Source organism: Ischnura elegans, chromosome 2 (genome assembly GCF_921293095.1).
Source record: "Ischnura elegans chromosome 2, ioIscEleg1.1, whole genome shotgun sequence".
Classification (NCBI taxonomy): Eukaryota; Metazoa; Arthropoda; class Insecta; order Odonata; family Coenagrionidae; genus Ischnura; species Ischnura elegans.
Genome location: NC_060247.1, coordinates 95,141,219 through 95,161,920, shown reverse-complemented (window position 1 = coordinate 95,161,920; position 20,702 = coordinate 95,141,219). Strand labels below are relative to the sequence as shown.

At 38.5% G+C, this 20,702-nt stretch overlaps 2 protein-coding genes across 3 annotated transcripts in view; both read left to right on the top strand.

Moving 5' to 3' along the window:
* The first annotated feature begins 1,237 nt into the window (after window positions 1-1,237).
* LOC124153216 (tigger transposable element-derived protein 1-like) lies at window positions 1,238-2,971 on the top strand. Its single transcript, XM_046526315.1, has one exon. It carries the CDS (start codon window positions 1,238-1,240, stop codon window positions 2,969-2,971), a length of 1,734 nt encoding a protein of 577 aa, XP_046382271.1.
* Window positions 2,972-11,534: 8,563 nt separating this feature from the next.
* The window catches only part of LOC124154198 (adenosine deaminase 2-like), a 43,994-nt gene continuing 34,826 nt past the window's right edge, over window positions 11,535-20,702 (top strand). The window contains exons 1-5 of one of the 2 annotated variants that reach the window (XM_046527772.1): window positions 11,574-12,287; window positions 16,887-17,177; window positions 18,329-18,498; window positions 19,432-19,602; window positions 20,404-20,554. In XM_046527772.1, coding sequence (XP_046383728.1) covers window positions 11,939-12,287; window positions 16,887-17,177; window positions 18,329-18,498; window positions 19,432-19,602; window positions 20,404-20,554 — 1,132 coding nt within the window. In that variant the 5' untranslated portion in view covers window positions 11,574-11,938. Of the gene's footprint in view, window positions 12,288-16,886; window positions 17,178-18,328; window positions 18,499-19,431; window positions 19,603-20,403; window positions 20,555-20,702 lie in introns of both variants that reach the window. The other variant, XM_046527770.1, reaches the window with a different exon arrangement.

The window sequence follows — 20,702 nt, the reverse complement described above, 5'->3', positions numbered from 1 at the left end:
ACCGACTAAAAATAACTTTTTCGAACCTGGCCATTGGAAAGACACAGCGATCAGAGACTTACCCCTAATTTTCGAAGGACTACTAAGTAAGAGGGAATATTTTGTCTTAAATACTGTGACTAACGTATCATTCTGTGCTTTAAAGTATATTGCTGTAATATTCTGTTCATATTTTGCTTGAAAAAAAAAAAGTTCGCATCCGCCACTTCCAGTGCCTGTGGGGAGAGTAAGCAATGCAGTCCGTCGAGGGGAAAAGGGGGAGGTAGTTACTGGAGGAAAGCGGGGAAAAACTCTCGGCACCTGCCTGCTTTACCTTCAGCACTAATAGGGTAGTTTCCTTCATCAAAGAAAACGAAAGGCATTGATTGCGATTCGTTACCCACCATTGGTGTATTCATAATATACAAATTATTTGGTTTTAGAAATACCGGTTTAGACGAATGGCAATGGTCAATTTTATCCTCATTTGAAAAAGGCCAGATTGGCGCCCATGCGATGCCACTCCACGTGACGTCACAGGGACCTAGTTTCTATACTATTAGTCAGGAGTTTTACAACGTCTGAGATTATCAATGCATGCATGAGGCACAGGGCTCAGGGAAACATGTCTTAATAGTCACCTATTAAAACTGCCTAAGTTCGGAAAGTTTTCTTCATTTGATAGGGTAATAATAATCCTTATTTAAGCCAAGCGCTGCCTGCTAGCAGGGTACTGTGCTACCCTCTAGCAACCTGCAACGTATCAGCGCTCAAAGCCTCGCCCTTAGGTCACCTCACACGGCGTCAGCGGGAACCAGAATGACGTCAGACGGGGTTTTCCTAGCATTCGTACTTAGCCGTCGCGTTTTCCCGCGCTGGAAAATTTTCAATTTTCATTTAATCGCGAAAAATAGATATATCGTAATTAAAAAATCTAAAAGCGTGAAATACGCACTCCAGGAGTAATAATCTTTCGATTTAGGCAATAAAAAAATAATAGGAAACCACCCTATTGCACTGCCTGCTAATTCAGCACTTGCCCCGTCGGCTGCAAACGTTGGATCAATGTAGTCTACTCACGCAACCAATGACGTCTTGTTTGATTGATACACTGCAACGTCGGGCAACATTGTTACGAAATGATCGCGGGGCAGTAAGATGCCTATATCAAATTCTTCAGTCGCTTTCTAGAACTCAGAGTTGACGGTTGGATTAGTGTGAACAACTTTAACGGTGAAGTGTTTTGGATCCTCCGACGATGGCAGATAAGCGTCGAAGTGAGAGTAAATCTGGTGCTTCTAAAAGACGACGAACAATCACTCTAGAAGAGAAAATTGATATTGTGAAGAAATATGAAAGTGGGTTAACGATATCAAACATATCGCGTCTTCTAAACATGGCCGTGTCAACTATAAACACAATTGTGAAAGACAAGGAACGAATAAAAGAACATGTAAAAGGTTCTGCCTGTATGAGATCCACCATCATCACCAAGCAACGCAATTGTCTTCTGGCTGAAATGGAAAAATTACTGACGGTGTGGATGGAGGAACAGCATGGAAGAGGTACACCGCTTAGTTTTCTGACAATTCAAAATAAGGCCAAAAGTCTCTATGAACTGTTGAAGAAACAGAAAGGGGAGAAGGGTGGAAATTTTGTTGCGAGTAACGGGTGGTTCTATCGATTTAAAAATCGTTGGAATTTGCATAATGTGAAATTATGCGGTGAGGCTGCGAGTGGTGATAGAGAGGCAGCAGAAAATTTTCCAAAAGTCCTTGAAAAAATAATTGAGGAGGGTGGCTATTTATCAGAACAGGTGTTTAACGTCGACGAAACGGGGCTTTTTTGGAAAATAATGCCTCACTGTACATTTATTTCGAAAGAAGAAAAGTCCGCACCTGGATTTAAGGCAGCAAAAGATCGCCTAACTCTCTTGCTTGGAGGAAACGCGATGGGAGATTGCAAATTGACACCTCTTCTAATTTATCACTCGGAAAAACCGCGAGCATTAAAACATGTTGACAAATCCTCACTTCCAGTCATTTGGAACCCAAACCCAAAAGCATGGGTTACATCGGCCTTATTTGAGGACTGGTATTGCAACCATTTTATACCAGAGGTGAAGGAGTACTGCCATAAGAAAAGAATTCCACTTAAAATCCTGCTGATACTTGACAATGCACCAGGCTATCCTGCACACTTGGATGATTTAAATGAATTTATTAAAGTGATTTTTCTGCCCCCAAATACAACATCCCTTCTACAGCCAATGGAGCAGGGAGTCATAGCATTATTCAAGGCTTATTACTTAAGGAAGACATTTGCTGATGCCATTGCCACTAGAGATGGGGATGGAGGAATGACACTTGGGGAGTTTTGGAAGGGGTACAATGTGTATCACGCAATAAAAAACATAGCATCATCCTGGGAAGAAGTAACGAGCAAAAATATGAATGGGGTTTGGAAAAACCTTTGCCCCTCCCTCGTACATTTCGAGGGATTTATGTCGAATGAAGTAGACGAAGTCATCGACCGAGTTGTTGATCTTGCCCATGCTCTCGACCTTGAAGTGGAGGCGGAAGACGTTGAGGAGCTATTGGATTCGCACGAGGGGTGGACAAACGAAGATCTGATCGAGTTGAGCGCATATAGGGCAGATGTAGGGGACGATGATGATGATAGTGGCTCTGAAAATGAGGTGTGTGGACAACCAAAATGCTTTACGGCCCAAGGATTGTCTGAGGTTTTCGAGCATATTAATTCCGCAGTGGAAAAACTTGAAAAAATGGATTCTAACATCGACAGGTTCGCGAAGGTCAGTAGGGCACTTCAAGATGCCATGTCGTGCTACGAAGAAATATATCGTGAAAAAAAGAAGGCATCCATACAGACATCTCTGCATAGCTTCTTCACGAAAGTTGACTCCACATCAGCCTCAGCAGCAGCTGACGTCAAAGGTGACGTCACCCTGCAGCCTCCGACAACTCAGTGAGAGGATGAAAATATATCTGCGTGCGTGAAAGATTGAGTGTATGTGCGTATGAATATATCTAAGAAAATATAGTGATTTACTGGTATTTTTTGTGTGTAATTTGCTCGTAATCCTCGACACCCCTCCTACGTGAATAAACTGTGACAGTGAAACCACCAGATTCATCAATCAACGTAATATATAAAAGGCAGAATATATAATGATTAAAGGTAAGTAGACAATGACAATTCTATGGGCCCTTATATCGCATAATAACATAATGAATCAATTTAAGTATTCAGCTTAGTAATGTAGCGTTGAGATACCGTACTTTGCCGAATCTACGCGATCGGTCAATTCGGGGAATAATATTACGCAATTTGATTGGCAATGCTTGAGATGAAACTCTCAGACTATATAAATGTTTATTGTTTCTGTATCTAATAACGTATGAATACGTGGAAGAGTTCATGAATATCGCAGAGAATTGAATGAAACTTCACCGAGAATTTACCGCGCATTTCTCCGGCGAGAATTCACCGCACCGATCGAAATCTCTGAAGCACTAACGCAGAATTCTCGACTTACGTAAATTTCGACTTACGCAATCTGCCGTAATGCATCTCTTACGTAACTCGGGGGATGCCTGTGTTACCGACCACTTTGCAATGCGTCACGGAATTCTCACGGTCTTCATGGGGGAGCGTGCATTGAAGAAGTTATCTTGTAGGCTCTTGAGGGCATCTGCGCAGTTAACTGTTGCGCGCCATGCGGCGCAGATTCGTCACTTGTTCATCCGTCAAATTTTGGTTAATTTTTTACATATTTGCTTTCATTCTTTCCCTGTTCCTCTTCGCCCTTCCCATTTCATTTTTTTTCATTCGCTGCATATCGCTCGACCAGATAGATTTCCGCTTATGTGATATCTCTCAACAGGGGCGCAGCTAGGAATTAACACACTCAATGCTGAGAAAATTTATCATAACACACCGCCACGCGGAAAAAATATTTTGCAATAATATCAGATATTATATCTTCCTTAATCGTATACAATCATACATAGTTCAACGTTATTAAAATTTGCACTATTAATAAAGAAAATATTAAATGTTATAATAAAATTATAATAAATATATTATAAAAAAAAGAAGGCAAAAAATCTGCTGCAAGCAAACGACTTGTATTGAGTCACAGGAGAAGACACACTGAGACGCTGGGCACAATTGCAGGGTCTAGGAGAAGACGCGGAGGCAGATGGCGGGCTGAGAAACCTAACGGGACCGATGCCTTGTATTCAAGGCATCCGCGTCCTAGGCTAGCGCGGAATGCCTTGAAATCAAGGCATCCGCATTGAGTGTGTTAAGGCTGGGGGGGTTTAGGTGCAACTAATACCGGGGTGTGTGGTGGTATCAAATACCCACCAGGATAAGCGGTAGGTGCGAGATTAATAAATTGCGGAATTTTAAGATAAGCGGTTCAAAATGGTGAGTTTTTTTTGGCTTTCTGAGGGATATTTTATTAATCCTTATACTATTCTATTAGTAATATCAATCCAATTAAGTAAAAGTTAAATTAAGTAAAATTTCTCTGAGCTCTGGGGGAGGAGGGGTTTATCCCCCAAAACCCCCCCTCGCTGTGCCACTGTCTCTCAATACCTTTCACTACTCGTCGCCATCCCTTTGATGATATTATTTTCTCTCTTGTCCGCACCGCGCCGCTCCCGATGTAAAGGAGATCTGCTACCCTTCCCACCGACAGCTGGGAATTAAGGCTAGGGGGGGGTTTCAGGCGCAACTAATACTGGGGGGCTTGGGGGTATAGCATACCCGCCAGGGTAAGTGGTAGGTGCGGAAGCCTTCCGCAGGAAAAAAATTAAGATAAATGGTTCAGAAGGGTGATTTTTACGGTCTTCTGAGGGATATATAATTAATCCTCAGACTATTCTATAAGCAATATTAATCCAATCAAGTAAAATAGATTTAACTTAAAAATTTCTGTGAGCTCTGGGGGGGGGGGGGTTATCCCCCGAGATCCCCCCCTCGCTGCGCCACTGCCTACCGACGCTATCCCTCGTCGACGACGGCCCTTCGTTTATCTGCAGGGATGTTTGTATGGAGTATTAGTCCTCGTGTCAGTAAATTACTTGAAGGCGTTGAGGATCGCAGGAGACTGAAATTGAGTCTGGAAAGAGAAATAAGATCACTCGAAATCGATTCATCGATATTTTCCATTTTTGCGTTATTCCTTTTCAGAGCTTGCCCCCACTAGTTTTGATCCTGGGTATGCTCTTGGTAATGCTCAGCATGAATGAATGCCTTTTCATTTTTTCATTAACGAAAAATAAATAGTTGTAGTAAGAACTATTTTTGAAGCTCATAAATGCTCAATGGTGGTTAGAATTTTTGGGAACTCATAAAATAATTTTGATCATAAAGGTTGTTTTGCACTGCAGTTGTCAAATTATTAGATGTTTATTCACGATTACATTGTTGTAATTAATCTCTGCGGTTATATAAAGCCTCACTGTGTATCCAAAGTAAACAATCAGGACAAACATATCTTGCTTCTACTTTAAATCAGAAAATATGTGTGCTGGTAATGGATCATCAATGAGCTCCGAAGAAAACTATGGTGATTGAGTTTCCCAAGTTTTTTTATGGAAAAATACAAAGGCATTTATCCAAAATGGATTCTTTTTTTCTCAGGCAAATGCACTGATGGAAGCAACTTTACATTACACCATTCATTACCAATCCATTGTAATAGCCTTCTCTGAGGAGCCTTTTCATTCATTATTCTTACAATATAAGATTTAAAGGGGATTATAAGCAAAGCATAAAATTGCATGGGGCCCTCCTTGTAGTGGTTATTGAGCTGATATTTCGAAACACATATTTTCTAGTCATTTTCCATCGAATTGGAGGGAGAAATGATAAATTTGAAAGTTTAAATTGTTTTGGACCTCCTAACTCCATTACCCCTTAGCCTCCTGGTTAAAATTAAACGATGCAAAGGACTAGAAACCGGTTTTACTTAAGCCTGAATCACATGATCATTTTTTCCATCCCTTCGAGGGACAGCTCAAGCAATCGCTCCAATGAAGGCAGAAAAAATGCCTGTTTCACGCAATCATTTTCCACAATGGCTTGAGGGATGGAAATCCTTTCCATCACTCGGCATGTCACTTTTTCGGTTGCTAAAACCATGGCTAGCACCATCCTTCAGCCATTCGGAACACATGGCCGCTTGCAGCAATTTTAATGCCATGCTTGGCTTTTAATTGAATGGCAGTTCCCAGTAAACACAAAACGTTGCATATGTCCATCAGATGTGCCACACTGCAGCGCTGCAGCTGTGGCGAAGGCACGGCTGCAGCGCGTCTAGCACTCCCCGCCCGAGGGTTAAATAATTGATAGGATTTTGAATACAGTTATCATTACGTTAGTTTTGCTTTTTGTATTACGGAGCCTCAATCACTTTATTTCATATTAATAGGTGCCTTTCATATTAAAATAAAGAGAATATTTCGTATTTACAGTAAATTTTGTATGTTGTTTTCAACCTCAAATATAAGAAGACCGCTCGACTGTCAGAGCCTTTTGAAAAATCTTCTCGGGATACCGCGCGGGTAAGATTATAATAGAGCGCCGACGTTTCGGGTACCGACTCGCTACCCATTCTCACGACTACTGAAAAGAACATTAATGAGGTAGATGGATACATATTATGTATCTCACGTATACTGTTCGCGTTAGAATTGTATACGTAAGATACATAATTGTAATTATTTTTAAATTTTATAAAAAATAGTTTACTTCATCAATACTTTACACCTCAACGGAACAACTGTGTTTTGGTAATCAACGTATATTTCCAGTGGCGAATACCAAATGAAAAAGAGGAATAGTTATGTAAATATACATCTCTTTCCAATCCTTGTTCTTCAATTTTTTGAGAGGTATAAAGATCCAACGAATGTTGCGGCTATTTGAAACTCATAGCCTTTCGAGATTGGTATCCCGAAATTTTCGGTAATTTTCGGTTATTTTCGGTATTGGTTTCCGCGCGATATCCCGAGAAGATTTTTCAAAAGTTGTTCGCCGGGAAAGTGTTAAATCATATATGTCAGAGCCTTGTTTCACCCCCCCCCCCCCCCAGAAAAGAATCTCTGCAATCACCATTGGTCTCCAGAGCTCATATATGGATAGGGTGGAGAGGTTATTTCAGATATTCCTTTGGGATGGGGACACTAGAAAAAAATTGGCGCTCATTAGTTGAACACCCACCAATGAAGTTTTGAGTGCTTCGCCCTCTATTAAATCTTACGATACCCGTCCACCTGCCTCTCTTTTAATTAAACCCAATACCGAAAGGTAATGTGAAACCATTTTAGAGGAAAACATGGAGTTCTACCCATTCTCGAATCTCGTGGATGTAACCCAATACGGAAAAGTAATTTGATGCGTTTTTTTAAGGGAAATTTAGCTCCATTCAATCCATCAACGTCTCTACGAATGTAAACCAATACTGAAAGTTAATTGATACGTTTTACTAAGGGAAAATTGACCTCCATCCTAACTACCTCCACCTTTGCAAACGTAACCCAAAACAGAAAATTAATGTGATAACTGTCAGCTGGGTAAGTTTGAGCAATTAGGACCCTTTTACGCAACACCGTCTATCCCTTCGTTGTTCAGATAATAATTCACAAAATAGAGAAATTGCACGATTTTGCCCGGATTAAAAGTGATCTAACAGGTCTGAAAATTTGTTCTTCGGCCTATCATGTGGTTCATATTCGAAGAATTACATTTTTGAAAAATCTATTTTTTACCCCAAAAGTCCCCCAAGAAGAAGAGGCAGTTCGGCAATAGATAGACTGTATAATTTTTCGGCAATATTTCATAAGGTTTCAGAGGTTTCATTTTGGAGGGGGTCAATTCCATGGATATTTGTCATATCTCGTCTCGTTCACCCCAAACATTAGTATGAATCAGTCAGTGGTCGGAAGTGGGTTTTATTGTATTGTAATGAATCTACAGTTGTTTTTGTGAAAATAATTTTTGACTTAATTTCTTGGTTTTCCTTCGAGGATTTTCTATCAATGGTGTTACTACGTAGGTAATGATCAGGAGCGGTCTGAGGCTATTGGGGGCCCCCGGCTGTAGCTCATGATGGTCCACTCCTTACCAGGAGATGCTGGGGTCCTCCCCCGGAAAAGTTTTAACAATTGCATGCCAAGAAATGGATTTTGACGCCGCCGCCGAGCAGGAGTTATTCGTCGTATTAAGTATACCTCCTCGTTCCTCACTTTGTCATGATTAACTTTATTTGCTACCTCTACGGTGGCCTAATACAAGTCCCGCGCATTAAGTCCACCCTCACATTATGAAAGGAAATTTTGTTTCCTTTATAACTTCGCGGATGTGGTGGTTACAGTTGTCGTTGGAGATAATTAACTTGCGTCTCGCGTTTGCATCCATATCCATTTAAAATTCGGATCAAACTTAGGATAAGGCCATAGAGTTTAAATTAACTAGCTTTTGGCTCCAACTTTGGTTTCTTTTAAGTAAGGGGTTGTTCAAATATTGTATGAGTACTTCCAGGGAAGGAGGGAAAAGGAATTTGTCCTTTTTTTGCAGATCGGAAAATGCATATTTTTGCTTACTAGGCGGGGGATGTGCTTGAGTCGTAATTGAAAGCTCACTAATAGATCTCTCCCACGTTATATAAGTCGTCAAATTCCGGAGAATTGACTTTTGTGCGATATAAATTCTTCATGGTAAGAGGATGGCGTTTCACATACTATTTTCTTTAGCCTGTATCTAGTATTGTAGAGCACGGCGCAAAACAACGCTCGTAAGTAAAAAAATACCATACCTGACTTCTAAACTATTGTATTTACTTCTCATTGGTGGATTTATTCTTCTTACGACCTAACAAACGAAGCTCGTTTCACAAATACTGTGAAAGGTGTGAGAACCTTAGAGATATGTACCTGGGGTGGAAGGTTTGGCATTTAGTACTCTATGCTTACGGAGCCAAAATTCTAGTAAAACTGTAGCACCTAACATTACAAGATGTCGGCTAGCATATCAAGTAAAAAATATCATACAACATCCAGGAAACTCAAAGAAAATAACTTGAAAATTGTATAAGTCATAATGATTGTTATCTTGAAACTATACTACTAGCTAAGTTCTTTGACCCTCGAAATTTTGGTGACAATCTTAAATGTTTGAAATAATTGAGTTTATCTCCTTCAAATGTATAGTTTAATCCCTTCAATTCTTGCGATTATTAGAGACATGTTTAAATTTTGAGTTTTCTGGCCTTTCATATGGATGAATCTCACATAAGGTGTTTTCACAAAGACTGACTGAGTGAAATACTGAAAAAAATCAATTTTGACGCAGGAATTCTTGAATATTCATTTAATAAAAGGTTTCAAATGGAGTGGACACATTTTACGCTTTTACCAAATTTGTGCTGCATTTGCGTAATATATCATTTCCCTTGTTGAATGCCACTGTTTTTGCGACCGTCTTATAACATAGGTCCAATTGTAAGTTTTGCCGTAAATTACGAAGAATATTCACACGAGCGCACTGCTAACAAGTGTTCTTTAATGTGAGGAAGGTATATGTACAATATTCCTTTTTGGAGGGAGGGACTATGGAGAGAGGGACAAGGTCTATATATGGTTGGGTTGAGTTATTTTGCCAAGGTCAACTCATGATATATCACGCGTAAATAAAACTAAAAATGACGTCGTGCTGCGGTCTTGCCATTCTGCATGATTCCATTGCCCCGGGCCCTCAGTTTCCCCCTGCTGCGAAGACAAGGTACCACTTTCGGGTAACTATGCCTGCTATCAAAAACGCAAAATTATGGACACATTTCAATTGTGGATAGTTAAGTTTACTTTTTTTACGCGAGTGGGAAAATAATTTTTCAAGTTTTAAATAGGTATCGCATCATAGTTTCCGCTTATGTAACGTGAATCGTGAACATTTTTGCATTGAATTTTGAAAAAATGACTGTGGGTAAATGAAGAAGTTGACTCGTCATCCGTGACAGCAATTATTTGGGAGGTCCATTAAATAGAAAAAAATATTCATGATTCATTTATTCATGGTTAGGTTTTATCCTTGAATGACAACGCTCGCAATCATCCAACGACAGTTATCCTCGCCGATGACTTCCTTGTGGTAATCTCGAGTGAATACGACAGCTTCTGGAACGCCGAAGCGCAGCGCTGAGCTACTATGCCTACGAGGCGTACATGGGAATAGGAACTAGCGCAAGCACTGACCTTCGATTTCTTAAGTAGCCTGCTCTTTACTCCATTCTGTAAGTGCGCGTTTTAGGCAATGAGTGCTATTGCAACTTATTAAAACGCAAAGATAATAGTAGGCGTAAAATCAATCCATGTTAAAATCATATCAAAAATATTGACAGAATCTCCAATAATCTTAGTCATTACTAGCCATACTACAAAATTAAGTATAAAAATTTAAATAACAATTAAAACCGGTGTGCAAAGGAGGATGCTCTCCAGTAGCCTTGTATTGTAAAAAGAGCAGATGTTTTTATTTCACTTACAATTAGAGTAATAGTTGATTTTCACGTGCTGAGTCATCGCCTGCTGTCAGAAGAGGCTGTAGGTTTTCAAACTTAAATTTGTACTTGGCTAAACTTCCCGGGAATTACGTAGACTTTGTTTATGCTTATTCTATACAAATGCATCGGGAATTTTAATGGGCCATAAATATGCAACAGTACTGTAATTGAAAATATTGCTTAGGTTAGAGCGCCATCAGTTCTTTGATATACTGGACATTTTTGATGACAAAAAACTATGGTACTTTGTTTAAAGATAAAGATCTATGAATGAAGAAGAAGATAAACCAGGCGCTCAGCCTAAGGCGTAATAAATGGAACTAACTCGTAGTAAATACTATTGCTTCCAAGTCGTAGTAAATATCGTACTATTGCTTCCAAGCAGGCTGATATAAAAGAATGGAGCCATGGGTGTGTTAAGGGAAGTCTAAAAGTACAAAACCATTGCATATACAAATGTTAAACCTCTTTAAACAGTCCATACAAATAACAATTTTTAAACATTGCGCCAAATAAGGATTTTGTTCGAAAAATCTGGTAAACATTTTCGGTGATGGCATCTTCGGATTCGACCTCAATAGCCTTCGCTGTTATCATGGCATATATGTCCCATTATAGTTCCATTTGTCGAAAAGGGTTTTACGTAACGAGTCCAAATTTGACCTTCTCCTCTCCTTTTTATCTTACTGTGGGTCGCGCTGTTGGTACATTACAATATCTTCAAAAGAAAGGTCAGTCAGAATGGTTGACAAAAAATTAACTGACTAAAATAATAAAAAAAACGATCGGAAGATGGGCATCGACGACTGCGGAGTTGAATTTTTTTCAGAGGTCGTCCACTTCGATCGGTGAGAAGCAGGTTGTATTTTGTACGTAAAAAAAGGTGCGCCCCTTTGTACGCTTGACCTTGAAGGCTATTGGTCAGAAATCCAGACGAGGAACTCACACAGCCTTTTTTTTTACTATTTATGCATTGATACATTTACCACCTTAGTTGCCCAGTCTTGTTCAGAAAGTCATCGGAGATTGTGCATGCTGCGCACGAATCCAAGGGTAAGAACTCTGTTGACATAATGCGGATACTAGTCGTGTGGCGGAAGTAGTTCAGTTCAAGCTCTCCATGGCTTATAATGAATTTGTTTTGATGTTTGTAGCAATATTTAGCCTTGGAAAATCATCTACTGTTCACGAGATCGAAGAAAAGAGAGCAAAAATATAGTTCATCGCGGAATCGGGAGATAGGAAAAAGTACGTAAGTGGAAATAAAAGCGCTGCGATACACGCGTTCAGAATCAGTTGGCAAGGAGGAGGTGGACGAAGGAAGTCAGGTTAACGCGGCACGCGATTCTCCCAGGCACCAGAGAAATGACGGCGGGTGACGTAAGGCCCCGCGGCCGGGGAATGCTTCGCCTTTGGCCGGTCTTGACTGCCTTGCTTCTGTTGGTGGTTTCCCGCTTGTCAGAGGCTTCACCGTCGTATTGGGCGGACAGGGCGAAGTTCCTCGCGGATGAGGCATCGAAAGCCGTGGGCTCAAGGATCAGCCTCACCGCTGATGAAGAGGTGGTCAATGGGCTGCTCATGGCCGCCAAGCGACGGGAGATCTCCGCTGGACTGAGTGATGCCTCAACGTTCCTGCCCGCGAAACACTTCTTCGAGGCCAAGAAGGATATCGAGAAATCCGACGTATTCCGATTCATTAAAGATCTTCCGAAAGGTACGTAGAGTGCATAGTCGTCACTCATGTGGCTTAATTTTAGTGCGAATATTCCAAAGAGGAAATTTATTCTCCTTGACAAGGGTTCGTACCTGGACCCCCGATTTCGCGCTTTAGCCCTTAAAATTCATCTTATAGTTTCAGATGAATTTTTTCCAGATTCCAGTCGGATTATAGTAGTCTCAATGGTAAATATCGGATTTTTCCTTAGTCGAATTCATCTGCTTTTATTGATCTTGCGAGTGACCCCGTTAAGGTATGCCTTTTGCCATTCCGTTGTTATTTCCTAGGAAAATACCTCGTGTATCCTTCTCCTCTACACCGCTTAAATGTTTATTCAACTAACGTCTCAATGAATATTTTAGAGCATCTTATTCAAAATTTATTTAAGCATTCAAATTACCTCCCAAGGATTTGAAATTTAACTAGTCATTCAGGATTTTGAAGGTGCTAAATCACTATTTCATTGTCTACCAGTGCTCTATCCCGTCATTCTTTAAACGACAATGCTAATTCTTGTTGTATAACATAAAAAACCCAAAATACACTCAAAAGTAAATTAAGAAAATGAGTTTTGAGTTACTCTATGGTGAATCTATTCCACTCCAATAGATTTTACTCACAGTTGATTTTCAAACTGTGATCATGTGCCACCAAGATGAACTATGAATATTTTGAATGGAAATAAATAAAGTGAAATTATAGTTGAAATTTTCAGAGCAATAACATATTTTTTTAATTTCGATTTTTGAGGCGTCATTAAGGGGCTTTTTCTTAAAAAGAAGCTTTGAGACAATTATAAAAGTATGATATGCGAAGCCCAATTAAACCTTGAATTCAGCTTTGAAGCCTAATAAACTTATATTAAATGGATGAAATACAAATTTCATTGGCATATTTTCAAAGATATAACCACCAATGACTAGTGTTATCATACCTGCGGTTAGAATGAATTCGTATCAATAGGCGCTAATGTTCGAAATTTTACCAAGTTCTCACAAAACTGGAAAATTTAGGGCTCTGAATGTAACAGTTCATAGGTATTATTCGAATCCTAAAAGAATTCAACTCTGTTACTCAGGCACCAATGCAAAAAGTTTCCGGAGAAAAAAATTTGGTCCCGAATGAAGTCATATTTCGGACCACCCAACGCTTCACCCACATAGTTGGGACACAAGACCGCAAACCGCGGTCACCAGCGCCGACCGAGAGTTATTCGTCGTCAAGAGGACTCACCAAAATATGCTCAAAAAGGGTTATTTCACGTCAATCCAAAGCGAAAAAGTAACATTTTCAACCGTACTCTCTCAGATTCATTTCAAATTTGGCGTAAATTTAAATAGTTTAAAGTGAAAAATTCATCAATTCGTATAGTTAAAAACAAAATTAAATGAAACAGTTGGAGGACACGAAATGGGAACATTTTCTGACATTTGAGAGTGCCTTTCTCTAGTTAAGTGTTAACAACGATAGCTTTATTTAAGATACAGCATAAAACCATGTGTCATTAACGAGGGAATGATTTGAGCTGTTACCTGCTTTTCAGCATGGTCTCTTTGAATAAAGTACCGTCATAGGTCATCTTCAAAATTCAACAATGCGAAGATTGGTATAAAGCAGCTCTCCACCTCGCTCTCTTATCAGTAAGTTTATTCATATTCACCACGTCACGTTTTCACATTCACGTTTTACTCTGATGCCGTCAAAGTTCATGTCTCACCGCTAAAAAGAAGCTAACTTTATATTCTGATGAATGGTTTCCGTGCTTCTATGCTTCTATGCTTAAATTTCCTGCAGTAATTGGATTCTTCTTCATGGTGAAAGCTCTCACCGCCTGTGCTATTTAGTTTTCTTCCTGCATCGTGCATCACTGATATTGACTTTCAACTTTGATTTCGAACATTAAAAAATTTAATTTGTCAAAGAAATGTTGCCGAAATTTGTTAATTAATCCTTTGATGATAAAAGTGGGAAAAATTAGGGAAGTTACTCAAATATATAATTCGCAACTAATTAATTACTTTCATCAAGCATTCATAGGCAGTACGGAGTCTTAGTGTGCACGTCAGTCCAACTGATGATGTTGTAAAAAGTAAAGTTAGTCTTATTCAAAATTTTACAAGTGGCACTAGCAAATGTTTTCAGTGCAGTTATGTTCTCTTCCGCACCATCTCGACTTAAACCTCCAATTTAATTCGTGGGCCAACGGTTTTTCAATTATCTACGCATAAAAAATGATGTTGTGGTCATCGACAGCGACTCTTTCCGCCTATTTTGCATTTACAGTGAGCCTATTGTAAGCTTTCTTGGGTGGTTTCCGTAGGGCTAAATACTTTTCTCGCTTTATTCTACCGTCAATGTTAGGCTATCAATATTTTTCGACCTATACTGGTCTTATCAATGAAGAATATAGATGTGGAAAGAAGTATTCAGATTTACTTATTTTTATTAATTTATTTCATCTGGTGGAGCGTGGGCCGCGGATGTCGACGGGAAGGTGGTAGGAGAAGAGCGGTTGGTGAGGTGGAGGGATATTTGAATTACTGGCTGCCACGCATGCATTATCTTGTCAAAAGTGTTGCAGCCTCCAGTTCTTTTTGTCTATTTGCTTCTCTCACAACTCTGCATAAGGCGCTTGACCTTGGCTACTACCTTAATCTTTTTGAAGTTGATTTCATGGACCAGTTGGGCGTTCTCTGCTCCGGCGGACTTGTCTGCCACGTTTAAATTGTTCTTTAATTGTCTTCTGGTGGTTTTTTTAAACTGATAATTCTATGTCACCCATGTATTTCTATCTTCAGGTTCGTCACGGAATTTAATGAACCCTTTCAAATATCAGTTTCATGATGTTTTTTAGATGTACATTCGTGGGACTTTCTTGGTAATTCTACATCATTTATTACCTTGTCATTACCATACCAAAAATGTAACCATGACCTTGAAGTTGAAATTTCAATATTCAAAAAGGTATTTAAACTAAACCTGTATTACTTTACTCCAGTTATTTTGCTTTAAACCACTTAATAACCTCGGTTTAGTCTTTATACTCAACCACTGCCCGTTCTGCTCCGCTTCGGAAGACTTCTTTCGTGCTCCAACTTTGTTAGTCACTTCATAGTCCAAAATGACACGGATGGTTTGTAAGTACGAGTATTTAAGCGTTTGTTAGGAAATTTATTAAATTTAACGAATTTGGTGGCTAAAATGATTCAAATAAAAAAATGAATGTAATTGAAGAACACTTTCCCCCCTCAGGATTGTAATTGTATATAATGTGGAAATTGATATGGGATGCATTATTTTTAGCTTCAATTATCGGGGACTGGTGGTGGAGATTCTATCTTGGATTGATTGATATGGAAGAAGGAAAACGTGACGAATATACTTTTAACTTATACTTTCTTGCGCACATGACTATTCAACCGTATCTATCGCGCAATGAAGTAACCTCCAGATGTTCACACTCGATATCTTACTCACGAATTAATTGTGTAATTTATTGAGTTAGTCATTATCAATTAGTGAATAAAATTTACTTTGATAAATGGTGGTGGAGAAGACGAATATCAACTCACATTCGATAATATTAAGAGTTCGATAACCTCGAGATCACTATTTTTTGTTACTTTAAGAGGCCCTATTCCCGATCTAAGTGATAGGTGATAATTTGCTTTGAATAATTACGCATAGTAAAACGACTATTCGAGTAGGATTTCATGAAATTATCAAAGATAAATTAAAATTATAGCTTACCACCAGCTCTACGTCCATTGCTTTTTACTTTAGATCGGCTTATATTTCCAACGTCCTCCCTTCTGTGAGTGCCTTCAGCACTCTCCCTTTCCTCAATACATTTGCCGGGCAACTAATAGCACGGTCAAAATAGGCGCTGACACTTGCATTAATTCCCAACAAGCTGAAAATTTGATGAACGTTAAGGATACCACTCTAATGAAATACTGAAAAGTCCCCATCGATTCCATGTGCGCAAAGTTTTTATTCACGGTCAAAGGTCAAATGTTGATGAATAAAAATATCCTTTTGTTGTTATACCGGCTTTTTCCACATTAGCAACTGCATATGCGATGATAAAAGCAGTAGTAAAATTTCCAATTTAAATATAATGCGAAATCTTACATCGGCCTCACAATCTTTTAATAATCACCAATGTGCGTGAACACAAACCATTTTTGTTATCGTCATGAAAACTGGCGTGAGAATAAAATTTAACTTGAAATATAGGGGAACCACTGGAATTATACCCAATGCCCGCCATTAATACTTTTGAAAATAATGATATTAAAGGTACAATTTTTTATAAATACAATTTTTCTCCCAGGTCGAAAAAATTATACTGTGATCCTTAATTATTTCTTAACATATCCGTTCTAAATTATTTTCTAATATTTCCACATAAAGGAAAATTGGAGAAAAATATTTATCCAATGTTTTTTCTGGTAGTAGTTGATACAAATATTCACAATGCATGCATTTAATTTTTGAAATTCTTTTCACCAAGACATCAATGGGAGGGCAGTCATTGAAAAAATTGTCGTTAAACTGTTATTTATTCGTGCGTTCGCCTATTTGAATCCACAGGTGCCGCTCTTCACGGACACGACACTTCGATAGCTTCCCTAGCGTACGTTGTCAGCAATCTCACTCATAGGGCCGATCTCTACGCATGCGTGACCCCAGCGACGACTGAGGGATTGTCCGAGGTGCCGCTGAAATTGTCGGCGCTCCGGTTTTCGGCGCCAGGGCCTCCGCCAATCAACGAGCGATGCGCCGAGTGGACTGACGTCGGCCAACTAAGGTCACGCTTCGGCTCCGAGGCCATTGACCGCTGGTTTGAATCCTACCTGAGCCTAGTCACGGCCAATCCGAGAGGTAAGCTTCTATTCTTTACATTTTTTCCTTTAGTAGCCCATGATTTTGATCAGTGGAGAAACATTTGACCACCTTACCGAAAATAGAGCACACAAAAATTAACAAAACCATTTGACCACCTTATCGAAAATAAAACTCTTGAAAACACAAGAATTAACATAGGCAAGTGGCAGAAATAGGAAGCTTATCTTTTGGTTTTTATCTCAGGTCATCATCAGTGTCTATTGCATTGTTAGTAAGATTATTATACGCTATTTGTATATTATCATTTATTTCATTGTAAAAAGTAATTTACTTAGGTTTTAAGGTGTATAATTACATTTTTGTGAGAAAAAGCTTCACGTACTTACCAAAATGCAATTAGATCCAATGAAGGCAGGTACCTTAAAGACAATGAAATTCAGTTTAAATGCATTTAAACAATTTTAAAAGAAAATGGCAATGGAGCTACGAGTATTAAACAATGTGTTATCATAAATTAAATTAAATAATTGTTAAATATGTATAACGAAGGAAATGAATATAATAGAGCATGGTAAAAAATAACATTACAAGCTTTCGTCGCGCAACAAACGCCATTTCCTAGACCTCTTCTGTAATGAGGAAAGCGAAATCGAGGACAGAATGCTTTATTGTTGACAAGTGAAGGTTATCTCTTTCCACCATGTCTTCCAATGAAAATGAGGCTCTCTTATGTAATTGGTGTTTGCGCTACCAGTTTCTTTAATTATTAGCAACGTCTGTTCCTACTCCTCACGCCCTTAGGGAAACATTACTTTGCTAAGTCGAAATCGTATGAAACCGATGTCGTAATATAACTTATTAAATCAAAAGGAAATTGCAAAGTTATTTGGAATTATGTAAGATGAGACTATTTTAGTGCGTGTCATAAGTGTTTCTTGCATACCAGCTTAAATTCGCACTCAGGCGCCAAGTATGACCATGTTTTCAGTCTCATAAGTAATGAAAAATTGTAACTGTACTTATTGAATTGATTTTTGTCAATCGCTCTAACAAGAATAAAATATTCAGAGTGAAGCAGAAATTATTATTTTTCCTCATTTTATTTACAATGCATGTTCGTAGCGCAAGTGCGCTCACGAATTCCTCGAGAATGCAATTTAATCTTATATTTCAATATTTTTTTCCAGAAAAATATCCAAGCTATGACGTCGTTTGGAAATACTTTTACCGCATCTTGGATTTAGTTAGTGGCCTAATTACTTACAAACCAATTTTCGCTGAATACCACAAAAGAACTCTGGAAGAAATGAGGGATGATAATGTCATCTACCTTGAATTGAGAGGGACTTTACCAAAGGTAACTTGCATTGTTCATGTAACATTAATACCAACGAGCTCATAATCCAGGGAATGATAATAGTCGAGTTCTCTTCGGGTAAACTGGCACTGTTCAACAGCGGAATTGAGTAATAAATCAAAACTTTACTCATCAATCGTTTGAACAGTGAATTACACACTATTATTATGCACTCCATTGGTACCAATTACTATCCATCGTTCTCTACTAGCGTGCTTCGACAACATAAATTTTGTATTCTATCGAATATTTTGTTTTGCATCGATGTGTATCGCTCAAATAATGAGTTTTGCTATTGTTTTGCAATTTTTAAGGATAACGTTTCAGTTCTTATCCAATGAAGATGGTGAAAAATATTGTTGTCTATAAAAATAATTCCTAGCAGATGTTGAAGGTATCAATATGCCACATGAAAAATCACCTAAAAATTGTGAAGAGAGTTTCTACGTCATTTTTATGTATGCTGACTCGCTTGTGGTAAATATTACATTGATTTGAATAGTAGTATTTATTCCTTGAAACTGAGCAAGCCAATAACATATATGTATTTGATGAGCGTAAGTTAAAAATTCGATTGGAACATCGGATATTTTGAAACGCACACAATTCCAGTTTCAAAGAAGTCCATTCCAAATCAATGTATTTTTAAGTACTTAGTTTTTTACCAACGGATCGGTTTCAATCGATGAGGTGATTATGTTGAACAATTAGTGTGAATTGTACTTTATAACTTTTTATTTATACGGCTTTTACCTTTTTTAAATTATTTTATACTATAATATAATAAAATAAATTGAACGAAGAGTATTCTGGTTAAATTCAAATAATATAGAGGAATCCGCAATTTTTGCTCATTTAGACCCTTGATTTTCGGAACATTGTCCAGTAGTGCTACCATTTGTCAGTGGTTTTATTATCATGTCTTCTTCACAGCTTTACGACTTGGATGGAAGTCAATGGGAAGGATCTGAAGTCGTGAAGGTCTATAAGGAGGCAACAGATGAATTTGTGGAAAACAACCGTGAAAATTTCATTGGCGCCAAGTTCATTTATAATGCACCCAGACTTGTTAACGATTCCACTGCCGATCAGCAGATAAAAACGGTAAACTTTGCAGATAATTATTTATTTTCTTATAATTATTTTTCTGATGCAATACATCCCATTGCAATGGCAAAATTAGCTGCGTATGTTTTCATGATAAATCTTACGAAAGTTACTTTGGAGATATTTCACGTCCTATTCGTGAATATAACAGAAATATTTCAATTTTCCACTGACTTATTAGAAATTTCAAATCAGACCCATTATCAAAAAAATTTCATCCTGGTTGTGAAAATAAATTCAATTAAATGATGTAAACTGTGTAACAGTAAATTTCATTGCATTTTTAATAGACTGTCGTCTTCTTCTTTTAGATGAGGATGAAATAAATAGTGCTATTTTTGACACTATTTCAGTTGAGAGTGCACACTGCCCTATCCAAGGGTAACGAATGTGGACGCAAAAAATGACTCCACCATTTTCGGCTCAATCGGACGTTTCACAAACAATATTTCGAAAGTGGGATATTAAGAATGAATGTCCCCATGGCTCTAAGGATTAATATTTTTCGCAAAATCAGGGTGATTTCAGGTTCAATTGCCTATAGATACATAGCCACAATGCCAAGTATATGGAAATTTCAAAAATAATAATCAATGACTTTAACAGTCATAATTATGTAAACAAAAATAGTATATTAATTAATGAAAGTTATTGTTTTACTATGAGTGCGAAGTGACAGAAAAATCTTAGTTCAGGCAAGTCGCCGGCAACCCAAGGCCTCCCCTAAGAAAATTCCCGGCCACGTGCCTGCCTGATAATGAAAATATCGCTCATCATTCTCATTGCTATTGCATGTAGATATTGGACATTCATGCCAAGTACCCAGATTTCGTGGCGGGCTTCGACATTGCGGGTCAGGAGGACAAAGGAAGGCCGCTGAAAGACTTCGTCGACCGAATCCTTACACTTCCGCCAAGTATCAAATTCTTCTTTCACGCCGGGGAGACCGGTGAGTAACAAATGTTGAGGTGAATAATTCTGTTGGTGTAATGGTGTTGATTTTTGAGAATGCATAGTTAATCAAATGCTTCTGGCGAATTAATTTCTTTGCATTTATTCAAGAGTGTGGCCGGTATCTCTATGTATCAGGGCATCAG

Excerpts from the sequence above, each read along its gene's own strand:
- LOC124153216 (XM_046526315.1), top strand. The coding sequence starts at position 1,238 with ATGGCAGATAAGCGTCGAAGTGAGAGTAAATCTGGTGCTTCTAAAAGA.